General features: G+C 42.8%; 1 protein-coding gene across 1 annotated transcript; it reads right to left on the bottom strand.

Annotated features, from left to right (window-relative positions):
* Window positions 1-12,105: 12,105 nt before the first annotated feature.
* LOC115973521 lies at window positions 12,106-12,654 on the bottom strand. Its single transcript, XM_031093785.1, has one exon. The coding sequence runs from the start codon at window positions 12,652-12,654 to the stop codon at window positions 12,106-12,108; it is 549 nt and encodes a 182-aa protein (XP_030949645.1).
* Window positions 12,655-12,972: the final 318 nt, after the last annotated feature.

The following is a 12,972-nucleotide window of genomic DNA, read 5'->3' on the forward strand; positions in this document are numbered from 1 at the left end:
ATCTAAGAATCAATACTACGACTTAAACAAGTTACCTTTATTTTTTTTTTTTGTTAAGAACAAAATGCTCCAACCACTAATAGAAAGATAACATTTACTACATTTTGGTCTGACACCTAAGTGAAAGCCAGTCGCAAGTAAGCTGGCCAATTGCTTAAAATCCATTTTATCTCACGAAATAAGGTTTAACCAAACCGATTATATAATTTTTTTTTTATTTTTTTTATTTATTGAGAAACAAACATACACTGATACACATATAAAAAAGAGGAAATAAAGTTTTAGGCTGTGTTTGGATGGGTGGAATATAGGGAGGATGGAAAATATAGGAGGGAAAATGGGGTGGAAAACTCAGTTTTCCACCGTTTGGGAATGGAAGGAAAATCAGAGGAGTGGAAAACCGGGAGAAACTTTTCTCTCCCGGGCCCACAAAATTTTTCCTCCCAAATCGGGAGGAAAATCAGTGAGGGGAAACAGGCATGATTGGTATTTTACCAAAATACCCACCCACCAACCCTCATTCATACGCCTCACCTACCCAGCTGAAGACTTTTGCCCACAAACCCACTTTCTCTCATTTTCTCATCTCAGCTTCAAACGTCCAGTGCTCCAGGTTCTGCTCTCTTTTCTTTTCTTTTTGCAACGTGATCTATTGGTTCCTGTCCGCATTATACTCCTCATTTTCTTGTTGATTTTCTGGTTTCGTATGACATTCAAATTTTTTTGTTTTTTTTTTTCATTCGTTCATCTATCATGCACTCATTAGTTTCGTTTTGTTTTTTTCTCCAGCAAAGGGGTCTTTTGACAACGGTGTTTTTCTTTTTTTGACATTGGTGAGATAATGTTTGTACCTACTTGACAACGGATTATATTATTGAAGAGATTACAAAAGTTGGCTTTGTCCTATTCAAGCTCAAGGATGGCCAATGGCTCTAAGGTGCCGTGATGTTTGGCTTGCCATTGTCCATGTTAATGCCCAGCCAATTCTTTGTAAAGGGTGTAATGTTTGGCTGAAACGTGTGAAAAAAAAAATGCTGAAATCTGGAAAAAAGAAAAAAGAAAAAAGATTATAATGTAATTTTTACATTATAATAATAAAAATGTAAATATAAATTTATATATATGATGTGGTAGATTTTATATTATTTAATGAGTATAAATAAAATTACTTCTAATATATTATGTAACAAGGGTATAATAGTCAATTTATATAAATTATATTTTCCATCCTTCCATTTTTCTCTCCAACCAAACAAAAGAGTTTTCCACTCTCCCACTTTTCCACCCCTCCAACCAAACACATAAGAGGGAAAACTAAATATTTTCCATCTTCCCACTTTTCCATCCCCCCACAATTTTCAATCCTCCCACTTTTCCACTCCCCCATCCAAACAAAGCCTTAATGTACTGTGATGGAAGGAAACCCTCCACTTTACTCATTCTTCTTTTCAAAATAGTATTTTAAATGTAATGTAATTGAAACTTAAAAGCTCATATTGTTATTTGGGAGGAAAATACGATAGAGAGGAGGAAGAGGGAGAGATTCTATATGTATGGAGATTAAATATTTCGATCACCCTCATCATCTGTTATCGTTGAGTAAGCCGAAGTATGGTTCGAAAGATTGCCCGGTATGCTTCAAAAGATTGGGCTCAATTGGTACTCAGACCTACAATTGCAGTGCTGATGGTTGTAGATACGGCGTGCACGAGTCATGTGCCAAGCTCCCGCAAGAGGTGCAAAGCCCCTTTCACCCACCACACCCACTTACCCTACAGCGACACCGCCTCTATGTCGACAAATATAGTTTCTTTCGTTGCGGTGGTTGTAATAAGAATTGGCTGGGCTTTGCCTACCGCTGCAACGACTGCAATTTCCAACTTGATCGTGAATGCGCTTTTATGAGGCAAGGGAAAGAGCAACTTGATAAAAAACATCCTAACCACAACCATCCATTGGCACTATTTGAGAAGGTGCCCACGGAGCGTTATAAGTGCGTCGTATGTGGAAAAGCCTGCAGCTCGGATCCTGATCCAACCTATGGTTGCTGGGAATGTCGCTTGTTTATCCATGGACCATGTTTTGAGAGGAAGTTGCCACCAGAGATGCATCACTTCTATCATCCCCATCCTCTCACCCTCTCAGCTACACCAGCACATCTACATATTACTTGCGAAGCTTGTTATCAAGAGTTCGCTTGGGTCTGGTACTATAGCTGTAAACATTGCCATGATTTTGGGATGGATATTGGTTGCACTCTATTGGTTTTGCCCACCAGTACCAGCATCAAATCTGAAACTCAGATTCAGCATTTCCTCCACGGACATCCTTTGTCACTCCGTAACAATCAAGAAGTCCGCCCGTGCCGTTTATGTGAGAAAGGCTGCACAGGTCCTACCTATGTTTGTGACTACGGTAGAGATAACAACTACCGTACTTGTAGTAAGTACATTTACTTTCACAAATCATGCCTTGAGCTCCCACAACAGATCTGCCATCCCTTCCATCAATACCACCTTCTCACCCTGCTGGATCTGAGTCATTATTCTTCAAGAAGATACAGAAAATGCAATTCCTGTCGAAAGCATGCCTTTTTCATTGCCTACATTTGTGAGAGTTACAATTGCGATTTTATCTTGCACGTTGAATGCAGTACTGTGGTGATGCCTCCCATAACATATCAAGGTCACAGTCACCTTCTACAATTCGGGGACCTTCAAAAATTCAGGGACGCCGACAAAATAGTAATAGAGATTAATCTACTTGAGTGCAGCGCTTGCAAATCCAATATTTCTGAATCATATGCCTTCACTTGTCTCTACTGTGATTTCAATCTCCATCTTCACTGTGGTCCCTTACCATATACCATTAAACACAAAGATCATATTATACATCCCCTCTTCCTTACAAATTCACCTCTTCAAGAGGAAGTGGAAGATGAGACAGATGAATTTTATTGTCATGCTTGTGAGGAAGAAAGAGATCCACTGTTACCCGTTTATTATTGTGCAGAATGTCAGTTTGTTGCTGAATTCAAATGCGTCTTCTCTCAGGTAAGGTGATATACAATCATATTATTTTTGAAGATATGAAAGTTTAAATCATAACCTATTAATTAGTTGCTAGCTAAGACCTTTTTATTCCAGAATTGAAATCACCGTGAGTTGTTTGTTTCTAAATTCATATCACTTTATAGTCTTTACTCTCTATAACTAAAACAAAAACATAATGGAAGTCATCCCAGGAAAGAATTCTAGGTAGCATGTTTTGTAACCGTATCAATGATAAAGATTGCATAGCATTGAATAAACCAGGCTTGTTAATGTCAAGTGCATTTAAATATTAATCTTTTGACCATTTTCAACATTAGAGCCGATGTGTAGATGGTGGAAATCAGTCATTTATAAACTATAAGACAGTGTGTAGAAAGGGTTATGAAGGTAGAACTGCAGAGACTACTTAATTCTCAACATTAGAGCGGGTGTGTAGATGGTTTTTTACTTTTTAATGGGAAGCTTCAGAATTTTATTAAAGAAAATCAAACTGATACATCATAAACAAGAAGACTCCCTAAACCAGGAGGAGTCTCTTTCTAGCCACACTTACGTGCCATCTGTGCCAAAGCATGAGAAGCTTTATTGGCAGGGCGTGGCACCTAGTTGACACAGCAAGAATCAAAAGCTCAAAGGGTCTGCTTCAGCTCTACCAATATAGGGTCCAAGGCCGAGAGGTCTTCTGAACGTTCCTTTACCTGAAATAATATTTTTGGAGTCTCCCTCCAAACAAACCTTAGTCAAGCACACCCTGCAAAGACGAGAGCTCTTTGGGCAGCTAGCAGTTCTGCTTCACCAGCACTGCCCACCCTTCTCCCTTTCCTGCTTAGAGCAGCAATGGGAAAACCTTCAAAATCCCTCACTGAAATGGCTATCCCTGAAGCATTAATATCTACGAAGATTGCACCGTCAAAGTTGACTTTGTCCAAACGATAGCTCCAATTAGCAATCTGAGGCTGTCCTGGGTTCTGTGGGGTTGATTTGTGGGCTTTGTATTCATCGCATAGCTGCTTAGCTACAGGGAACACCGTGGTAGGATCAATGAACACTCCTTCCATCCATAATCGGTTTCTATAGAACCAGATATCATATACCAAATACAAGTGTGATGATGCCGGAAAATCAATTGTAAGTCACACAGTCCTCACGTACTCAAAATAGCACCTGCACAAAAAAGAAAAGAACAGAGAGCACCGGTGTGGTGCCGGCCAAGTACCCTTCGAAGGTTAAGTTAGAACTTCTTACAACTCTAGAGTGCTAAAACTAGGGGGAATTATGCGTACCTTGGTTAGTGAGAGTCTTGGGACTTTTATAGTAGCAGAGAGTTGACACCTCTTGGTTTGGAAGTCTTTTCCTTATAGGAGTCCTCATAAGTGTATTTTGTGGAATCTTTTCCTTGTAGGAGACTAACATTGGCCTTGGGGCACAAGATGTTTCCTTATATACGCATACGAGGAGGCCAAGCCAAGATTATGCCAGAACCATCAGTCTCGTGTATCTTCTTCAGCTTAGTGTCGTCAGCTTTTCGTCTTCCCCCAGTTGACCTCGTCAACTTAAAGCTGTAGACTTCCTATCGTTACTTGTCAGTGGGCATAAAACAAACCGACAGGTTTGTTTGGAACGTCACTCTGTGCCTTGACATCAATGAGTATATTTACAATTTTATCCTTATCAGCTGCCCCCTACTCCATAGCTTCGTCAGCCCAAGCTAACAAGGTATGGAGTTTAACTTTATTATTAATTTTTAGGAGAGAGAGAAAATCATTTATGGGTGATTACCTCAAGCAACCTTTATTTAATGTTTAGACACGTGGCACAACTCAATTGGCTTCACTTCTGGACGAGGGCGTTGCTTCGTCTTCTGTGCATATCCTCCTTTATATATATCTCACCTCCTCCCTCATTTTCTTCTATTTTTTTGTTGTCGATTGCCAGAGCGAACTTGTCACTTTAAGAGCTTTGCCCACGCCATCTTGCTTTAGCCAAGACTGTCATCCTTTAAGAGTTTGTCAGTTTTACTTAGTAAGTCACCTTTGCCTTTACCGCTTCTCTTTTTTTTTTAGTTGTTCTGTGAAACTTTTTGAGAGTCTGTCGACTTAGGTTCTTAGAATACATCTGTCGCTTGTAGGTAGTCAGATGTCTAGAGAGGCGACGAGTGAACAGTCGTCAGTCTGCGAGGGAGCAGGCTATGACGAGGTCTTTGGTTCAGGTCATGAGCCTGAAAGCTTCTCCTGGTCTTCAGAGAGGGAAACATCAACCCAATCTCCTGACGAGGAAGTTAGAAGTTATGGAGAGGAAGGGGAGGAAGAAATAGTAAGTAAGGAGGGTGAAGTTGAGAAGGGAGAAGAGGAGCGAGATAGTGACGGAGATGGAGGTGAAGGTGATGAGGAATCCTATGAGGGGACTTCAGGAAGTCTTGGAGGCAACTATCCATTCATCCTTCCCGAGGATTGGACTGTCAATAAATTTCTACCAAAGATGAGTGACAGGATCTTTAAGGAGTTGCGTACCCGTTACCAGATCCCAAACCATATCCCAATCCATCTCCCTAGGGAAAATGAAAGGTGCTATTTGGGAAGGACTGTAGATGTCGGCATGTATGATGCTATGTTTGCTGCGGGGCTTAGACTACCACTGACGGCTTTGCACCATCAGTTGGCTGATTTCCTAGGACTATCCGTCAGCTAGATCGCTCCGAATGCCTAGAGGATCTTCATAGGTGCTGAGATCCTATGGGGTCGTCTGAGTGGAGTGAACCATCAGTTTTCATTGGACGAGTTCTTCTATTGCTATAGACCCTAGCACATCGTCTCTTCTAAGGAGGCGTATCATTTTGCAGCCCGGGAGAAGGACTTGAGATTGGTGTTTGATATGCCAGACTATAACAGGAATTGGAAAAGTAGATACTTTTTTGTCGAGGGAACGGATTGGGTATGTCATCAGGAAGAGTGGGTGACGATGTCCTATGGTTATTTTGACAACACTTGGGCTTTTGTCAGGGATTTAAGTTAATTCCGCCTATTCTTTTTCCTTTGCTTGTTTGTTTCAAGCTTTTAACACCGTCTATTCCCCTCGTTTTCAGCTAGCATTTGTCCTCATAATATAGAGGAGCAAGAAGACTTTATTTGCCAAGTAACAGAAATTCTGTTGGACCAGCGAAAGTGTCGGGATCTCATCACATTCAACACTTTGCACACTTATTACGGGGGTCCTGAGCCAACATCAAAAGCCCGTTGTCTCAACGATTACTCCTATAGTCGTAAGTTGCCAATTTTAAGCCTTTATATTTTCCGGTCAGCTTGTCTAATGCCGTTGCTTGTCTTAATACTCCTCATTTGCGTTTTTGTAGAAATGGAGGTAGCTAAGCTGAGAGCGCAGGTAAGGGCTACCGCTGTTCGCAAGAAAGAGGAGGGGAAGGCCAAGGAGGGGGTGTCCTCGTCAATTCCTAAGCCATCGGCAAAGGGGCGCCGAAGAGAAAAGTTGACGGGAAGGACAACCGCCCTTCCAAGGAGGTGTCCTCAACTCCCGGGGAGGAGCTCCCAAAGAAGCCGTCGCCTCCCAAGCATGGGACAAGTAAAGGACTGATGACTACGTCCAGCCCTGTCATCAAGGAAATAGACCGTCGTCTTCTCACACATAAGGAATACGCCGTTGAGATGATGGAGTCCATCATTGAAGACCAGGACGTAGATCCTTATACTGAGCAAGGGACGGAGGAGCTAGGGTCGTCAGGACTCCTTGACCTTGCCCGAGTACGTCCCTTCCTCTTTTCTCTCTACTTATTCATTTTTTATGTTTAGAAGCTGACGAAAATCATGTTTTGTAGCCGATGGTTCGTTTTAAGGCACTACAGGATAGAGGTGTCGCCAAAGAAGGGGTGATCACTCGCCTGCACAAGCGCATTAAGAACATGACCAACAGGCAAAAACAGTATAAGGAGGCCCTCCAAACCCTTAACCAAGAGTTGAAGGAGAAGCTGGAGGAGGAGGGTTGCTAGAAGAAAAAGGAGCAAGATGCTAAGGAGATGACGAAAAAAGAGTTGGCAACCCTTTTGGGTCAGGTGGAGACGGCCAAGGGTGATGCTGTGAAGGAATTTAGGGCGTCACAGGCATTTATTGATTCCTATGCCGAATACTATAGTGACGGGTTTAAGGATTGCCTTAAACAGGTCAAATCCCACTACCTTCACCTAGATTTGTCTAAGGTCTCTATGGATGACCCCGTGTCGTCAACACCTGCAGGTGACGCTACCCTTGATGAGAACGATGGCCTTCTGAGTCCGAGGCGAACCTGGAAGATGATGGTTTTGTTCTTGCTCAACCTACTGCTGTGGATAAACCCATCGTTCTTCTGACCCCGTCGGCCAATACTTCGGATGTAGGGGATCCTCCAACTCAAGAAGCCTAAGGCCTTCCTTCCAAGGGCGACGAGATCCCACAAGACCCCCCTGCCTCTTAAACTTTGCTTTCTTTTCCTTGTAAAGTGCATCTAATTTCTGAACGATGTTTTATGCCCTTTTGTTTTTTTGGGCTTTATTTGTAAAAAGTCATCTTACTTATGGTATTTTATGTATCCGTTGCTTTCAGCATGTATGGGTTGCTTTTTATCTATATGCTCATTTCTCGTGCTTGTATGATATGTTTTCATAAGTTAGAGACGAACCTGTCTTCTTTACACGATAGGCTCGTCCACTTTGTTAAGTGATGGCAATTATATGAAGCCGTCAGCTTTATTGACCTTGTCCACTTTATGGAGTAATGGATTCATCCATTTTATGGACAAATGAACCTGTCCACTTTATGGTCTTAAGTTTGTCCTTTTTATGGACTTATTATTGAACTCGTCTACTTTATGGATATAATAAAGTCGTCAACTTGGTGAACTTAATATTTCATCCTTTTGGGATGAATTCGTCCACTTTATGGACTTTAATAAACTCGTCCACTTTATGGCTAATAATATTAAGCTCGTCCACTTTGTGGACTTAGTAATATTTCATCCTTCTAGGATGAAGTCATCCACTTTATGGACTTTAATAAACTCGTCCACTTTGTGGACTTGGTAATATTTCATCCTTCTAGGATGAAGTCGTCCACTTTATAGACTTGATAATATTTTACCCTTCAAGGATGAGGTCGTCCACTTTATGGACTTTAATAAACTCGTCCACTTTATGGACAATAATATTAAGCTTGTCCACTTTGTGGGCTTTGTAATATTTCATCATTCTGGCATGAGATCGTCCACTTTTTAGACAATTTTCTGTAGACAAACACCTTAGCCATATCTGAATAAATTCCTATGATAAACCATGCATTCGTAGAAAAAGTAGCTCTTTAAAAGAAGAAGACCTGCCCTTTGGGCTCTAAAAGAGTTATTGTAGCAAAACTAAAGTAAATAGAAAAACTAAGGAGTATAGCTAAAATTAACTAAGGTAAACTAGAAATAAAGGGGTGCTACTCTTCATGCCATCCTCTCTACCAGTAGTACTTCCGTAGGTGCTCAGTGTTCCATGGATGGTGTAGTTTCCGTCCGTCCAGCGTCTCTAGGTGGGAGGTGTCTTTCCTCTACCATGACATGATTCGGTAGGGTCCTTCCCAGTTGGGGTCGATCTTCCCTTGGGCAGGGTCTCTAGCGGTGCCCATGACCTTTCTTAGATCAAGATCTCCTATCTGAAAATCTCTGTGTCAGACTCAGGAATTGTAGTGCTTGGCCTTGAGGTCCTGGTATCGTGCGAGTCTTTGTTCGGCTGTCGCTCTGACTTTGTCAACTAGATCGAGCTATAGACGCATAGCCTCGTCATTCTTGCGTTCATCGTGATTGTCCATCCTGTAGCTTGTGAGTCCGACCTCAGTTGGAATGATTGCTTCGCTCCTGTATGTTAGCCGAAATGGTGTCTCTCCCGTAGGAGTCCTTGCCGTTGTCTTGTACGCCCATAGTATGCTTAGCAGCTCTTCAAGCCATATACCCTTTGCCCCCTCAAGCCGAGTCTTGATAATTTTAAGGAAGGATCGGTTCGTGACTTCAACCTGTCCATTAGCTTGAGGGTGGGCAAGGGAGGAGTAGTGATTTCTGATCCCTAACTGCGAGCAAAAGTCTCGGAAGGAGTTATTGTCGAATTGTTTCCCGTTGTCTGAGACTAAGACTCTAGGGATCCCAAACTTGCATATGATGAACCTCCAAACGAAGCTTCGCACGTTCTTCTTCGTAATGGTGACTAAGGCTTCAGCTTCCACCCATTTTGTGAAGTAGTTTATGCCTACTATCAGGAACTTCAGCTGTTGCGTCGCTATTGGGAACGGCCCCATGATGTCTAATTCCCACTAAGCAAACAGCCATGGGGCTATCATTGGGGTTAGTTCTTCGAATGGCTATCTGATGATATTGCTGGACCTTTGGCATTTATCGCAGGCTTTGACATAAGTATGGGCATCCTTCTGCATGGTGGGCTAGTAGTACCTTACTCGAATTAGTTTGTGTACCAACAACCGTGATCCTGAATGGTTTCTGCAGATTCCTTTGTGTACTTCTCTCATGACATAATCTACTTCCTCAGGACCCAAGCACCTTAGGTATGGGCGGGAGAAACCTCTCTTGTACAAGATGTCCTTCATCAAGACGAATCACGCTGCTTGGACCTTTGTCTTTCTTGCGGCCTCCCTCTCGTTTAATAAGACGCCATTTTTTAAGTAGGAGACAAATGGTGTGGTCCAGTCGTCTACATAACCTATCTCTTGCACATCGATGGAATCTATTACTAGAGAAAGCTAAACAAAAGAGAGTACATTATTGAGGGCGGTTATATGTTTTGCTGAAGTGGTTTTGGCAAGGCAGTCGGCTTGCTTATTCTCTCCTCTAAGGATTTGTATGACCTTGTCCTTCAGCTTGTCTACCCTTCTTCTTGCTTGCTCTAGGTATTTCTTCATTCTTTTGTCTTTGCACTCATAATCCCCATTTACTTGGTTGGTGACGACCTGAGAGTCACAGTAAAGAACCATGCTTGTGGCTCCTGCCGCTTTGGCAAGATTAAGTCCTGCCACTAAAGTTTCGTACTTTGCTTCATTGTTAGTGTTAGGGAAGTCAAGGCGAACCATACATATAATCTTGTCTCCTTCAGGAGAAAGGAGCATGACACCTACTCCCCCAGCTTGCTTGTTGGACGACCCATCTATATGTATACTCCATTGAGGGCATTCATATGCCCCCTTGTCTTCCCCGTTGGTGAATTCTACTATGAAGTCAGCGATGACTTGTCCCTTGATGGCGATACGCGGGCGGTACTGAATGTCAAACTTACTCAACTCTATTGCCCATAATGCGAATCAACCTGCAGCTTTAAGGTTGCTCATTACTCGTCGTAAGGGCTTGTCGGTTAGGACGATCATCGTGTAGGCTTGAAAATACAGTTTAAGTTTACAGGCTACCGTAACTAAAGCGAAGGCGAGTTTTTCCATGGGTGGATACCTTTCTTCTACACCATAAAATACCAAATTGGCATAGTATATGGGCTTTTGAACCTTATCTTCTTCTCTGACCAAGGCTATGCTGACGGCTGCCGGCGAGACGGCCAAATAGAGGAAGAGTTCTTCCCCTAGTTGCGAAGGACTTAGTAGCAGTGAGGAAAAGAGATAAGCCTTCAAATCCTCAAATGCTTGTTGACACTCGTTAGTCCACTCGAAAGACTTCTTTAGCGTGCAAAAGAAGGGTAAACACTTATTTTTTGCCCTTGATACAAACCTATTCAGGGCAGCTACTTTTCTGTTTAAACTCTGCACTTCTTTCATATTCTTTTGGGGGGCCATCTCTACTATGGCTCTGATCTTGTCCGGGTTAGCCTCGATACCTTTTTGAGACACCATAAAACTGAGGAATTTTCCCGATGTCACTCCAAATGCACACTTACTTGGATTAAGCTTCATGTTGTAGGAACGAAGGGTGCCAAAAGTCTCCTTGAGATCCTTCAAATGGTCCTCCTCTCTTTGGCTTTTTACCAACATGTCATTGACGTAGACCTGAACATTCCTTCCGATTTGGTTTGTAAACATCTTGTTCATGAGCCTTTATACGTCGCGCCTGCGTTTTTAAGGCCAAACGGCATCACTTTGTAACAAAAAAGACCTTGGCTGGTGACAAATAAAGTCTTTTCCTAGTCCGCTTCGTCCATCCAGATCTGATTATAACCTGAAAAGGGGTCCATGAAGCTTAGTAGTTCATGTTGAGCTGTAGAGTCTACCAATACATCGACTCGAGGGAGAGGGTAGCTATCCTTGGGGCATGCTTTGTTCAGGTTTGTAAAGTTTACGCACATCCTCCATTTCCCATTGGCTTTCTTGACCATTACCACATTTGCCAACCAATCGGGGTAGTATACTTCCCTGATGAAGCCTACCTCTTGTAACTTACCGACTTTTTTTGCTATTGCTCGGTCTCATTCTAAGGTAAACACTCGTTTCTTCTGATGGACAAGTGGAAAAGCGGTTGACACATTCAGCCTGTGTACCATGACTGAAGGATTGATTCCTGGCATGTCCTTATGACTCCAGGCAAACATGTCCTGGTTTTCCTTAAGGAAAGCCATAAGTGCTAGGCGAACCGTTGGGCTAGCAAGAGTGCCAATCCTTGTGGTTCTGTCTAATCTAGAGCTATCGAGGGGTATCTCCTTGAGCCTTTCTACGGATTATGCCCCTGTCCGTTGTTCTTCTATGCTCATGGTTTGTAAATGGTCGTCCATCTCCAGCATCGCAATATAACATTTGCGCGTAACTATTTGATCCCCTCACAATTCTCCTACTCCGTACTCAGTGGGGAATTTGATCATCAGGTGGTAGGTTGAAGTTACGGCCTTCCATGAGTTAAGGGTAAGTCGTCCTATAATGGTGTTATGGGCCGAGGAGCAATCGACAACAAGGAATGTAACATCCCTAGAAATTTGTTGAGGATAATCTCCAATTGTAACAGGTAATGTGACTACGCCAAGGGGGTATACTTTTGTCCCTCCAAACCTAACGAGTGGAGCATTAGTTAGAACTAGACGTTTTCTGTTAATCCGCATTTATTGGAGAGCTGGGTAGTAGAGAATGTTTGCGGAACTTCCGTTGTTAACCAAGACCCGGTATCTGTTACAGTCTCCTACCCGGATGCTAACGATGAGTGCGTCATCATGCGGGTGGTGAAGACGTCGAGCATCTTCTTCTGAAAAACCAATAATGGGGTTGTCGACCTGTGGCATCTTTGGGACGACGCTCGTTAGCTGAATATTCTGAACCATTCTGAGGTAGGTTTTTTGAGCCTTTCTGGACAAGCCAGGGGTCACCATGCCTCCTACAATTATCCTTATGTCTCCTAAGGGTGGTCTGGGACACTCGTTGTCCCGTTGGGGAGCCTGCTCTTGAGGAGGCAAATCGACTTTCTCCCTGCTGACGAACTTCTGTAACTTCCCTTGTCTAATGAGGGCTTCGATTTGCTGTTTTAAATCGTAGCAGTCAGCTGTGTCATGACCGTGATCACGGTGGAAACGACAGTATTTGTCTCTAAACCGCTTGTTAGGATCTCCTTTCAACTTTCCGAGGAAGGTTAAGGCTCCCTTGTTCTTGATTTGCATTAGGACTTGGTCGATTGGGGCAGTTAGTAGAGTGAAGCTCGTGAATCTCCCTGTAGCTTAGAGTGCCTATCATCCCTTCGTTCTCTAGTTCTTGCCATCTTCCACCCTCTGTCTTGTCGTATATCTTCCTGCCTTTCTCTCTTCTTGGGTTTCTCCTCTCGAGCCAGAAGCGCGTCTTCGGCATTCATGTATTTGGTTGCCCTGTAAAGCACATCCGACATAGTCTTTAGGTCGTTCTTATATAGTGAAAATAGGAACTTACCCTTCCGTAGCCCATTTGTGAAAGTAGCTACGAGTATCTTGTCGTCGACTTCATCT

This window comes from Quercus lobata, unplaced genomic scaffold, assembly GCF_001633185.2.
Source record: "Quercus lobata isolate SW786 unplaced genomic scaffold, ValleyOak3.0 Primary Assembly Scq3eQI_209, whole genome shotgun sequence".
Lineage (NCBI taxonomy): Eukaryota > Viridiplantae > Streptophyta > Magnoliopsida > Fagales > Fagaceae > Quercus > Quercus lobata.

Excerpts from the sequence above, each read along its gene's own strand:
- LOC115973521 (XM_031093785.1), bottom strand. The coding sequence starts at position 12,654 with ATGCAAATCAAGAACAAGGGAGCCTTAACCTTCCTCGGAAAGTTGAAA.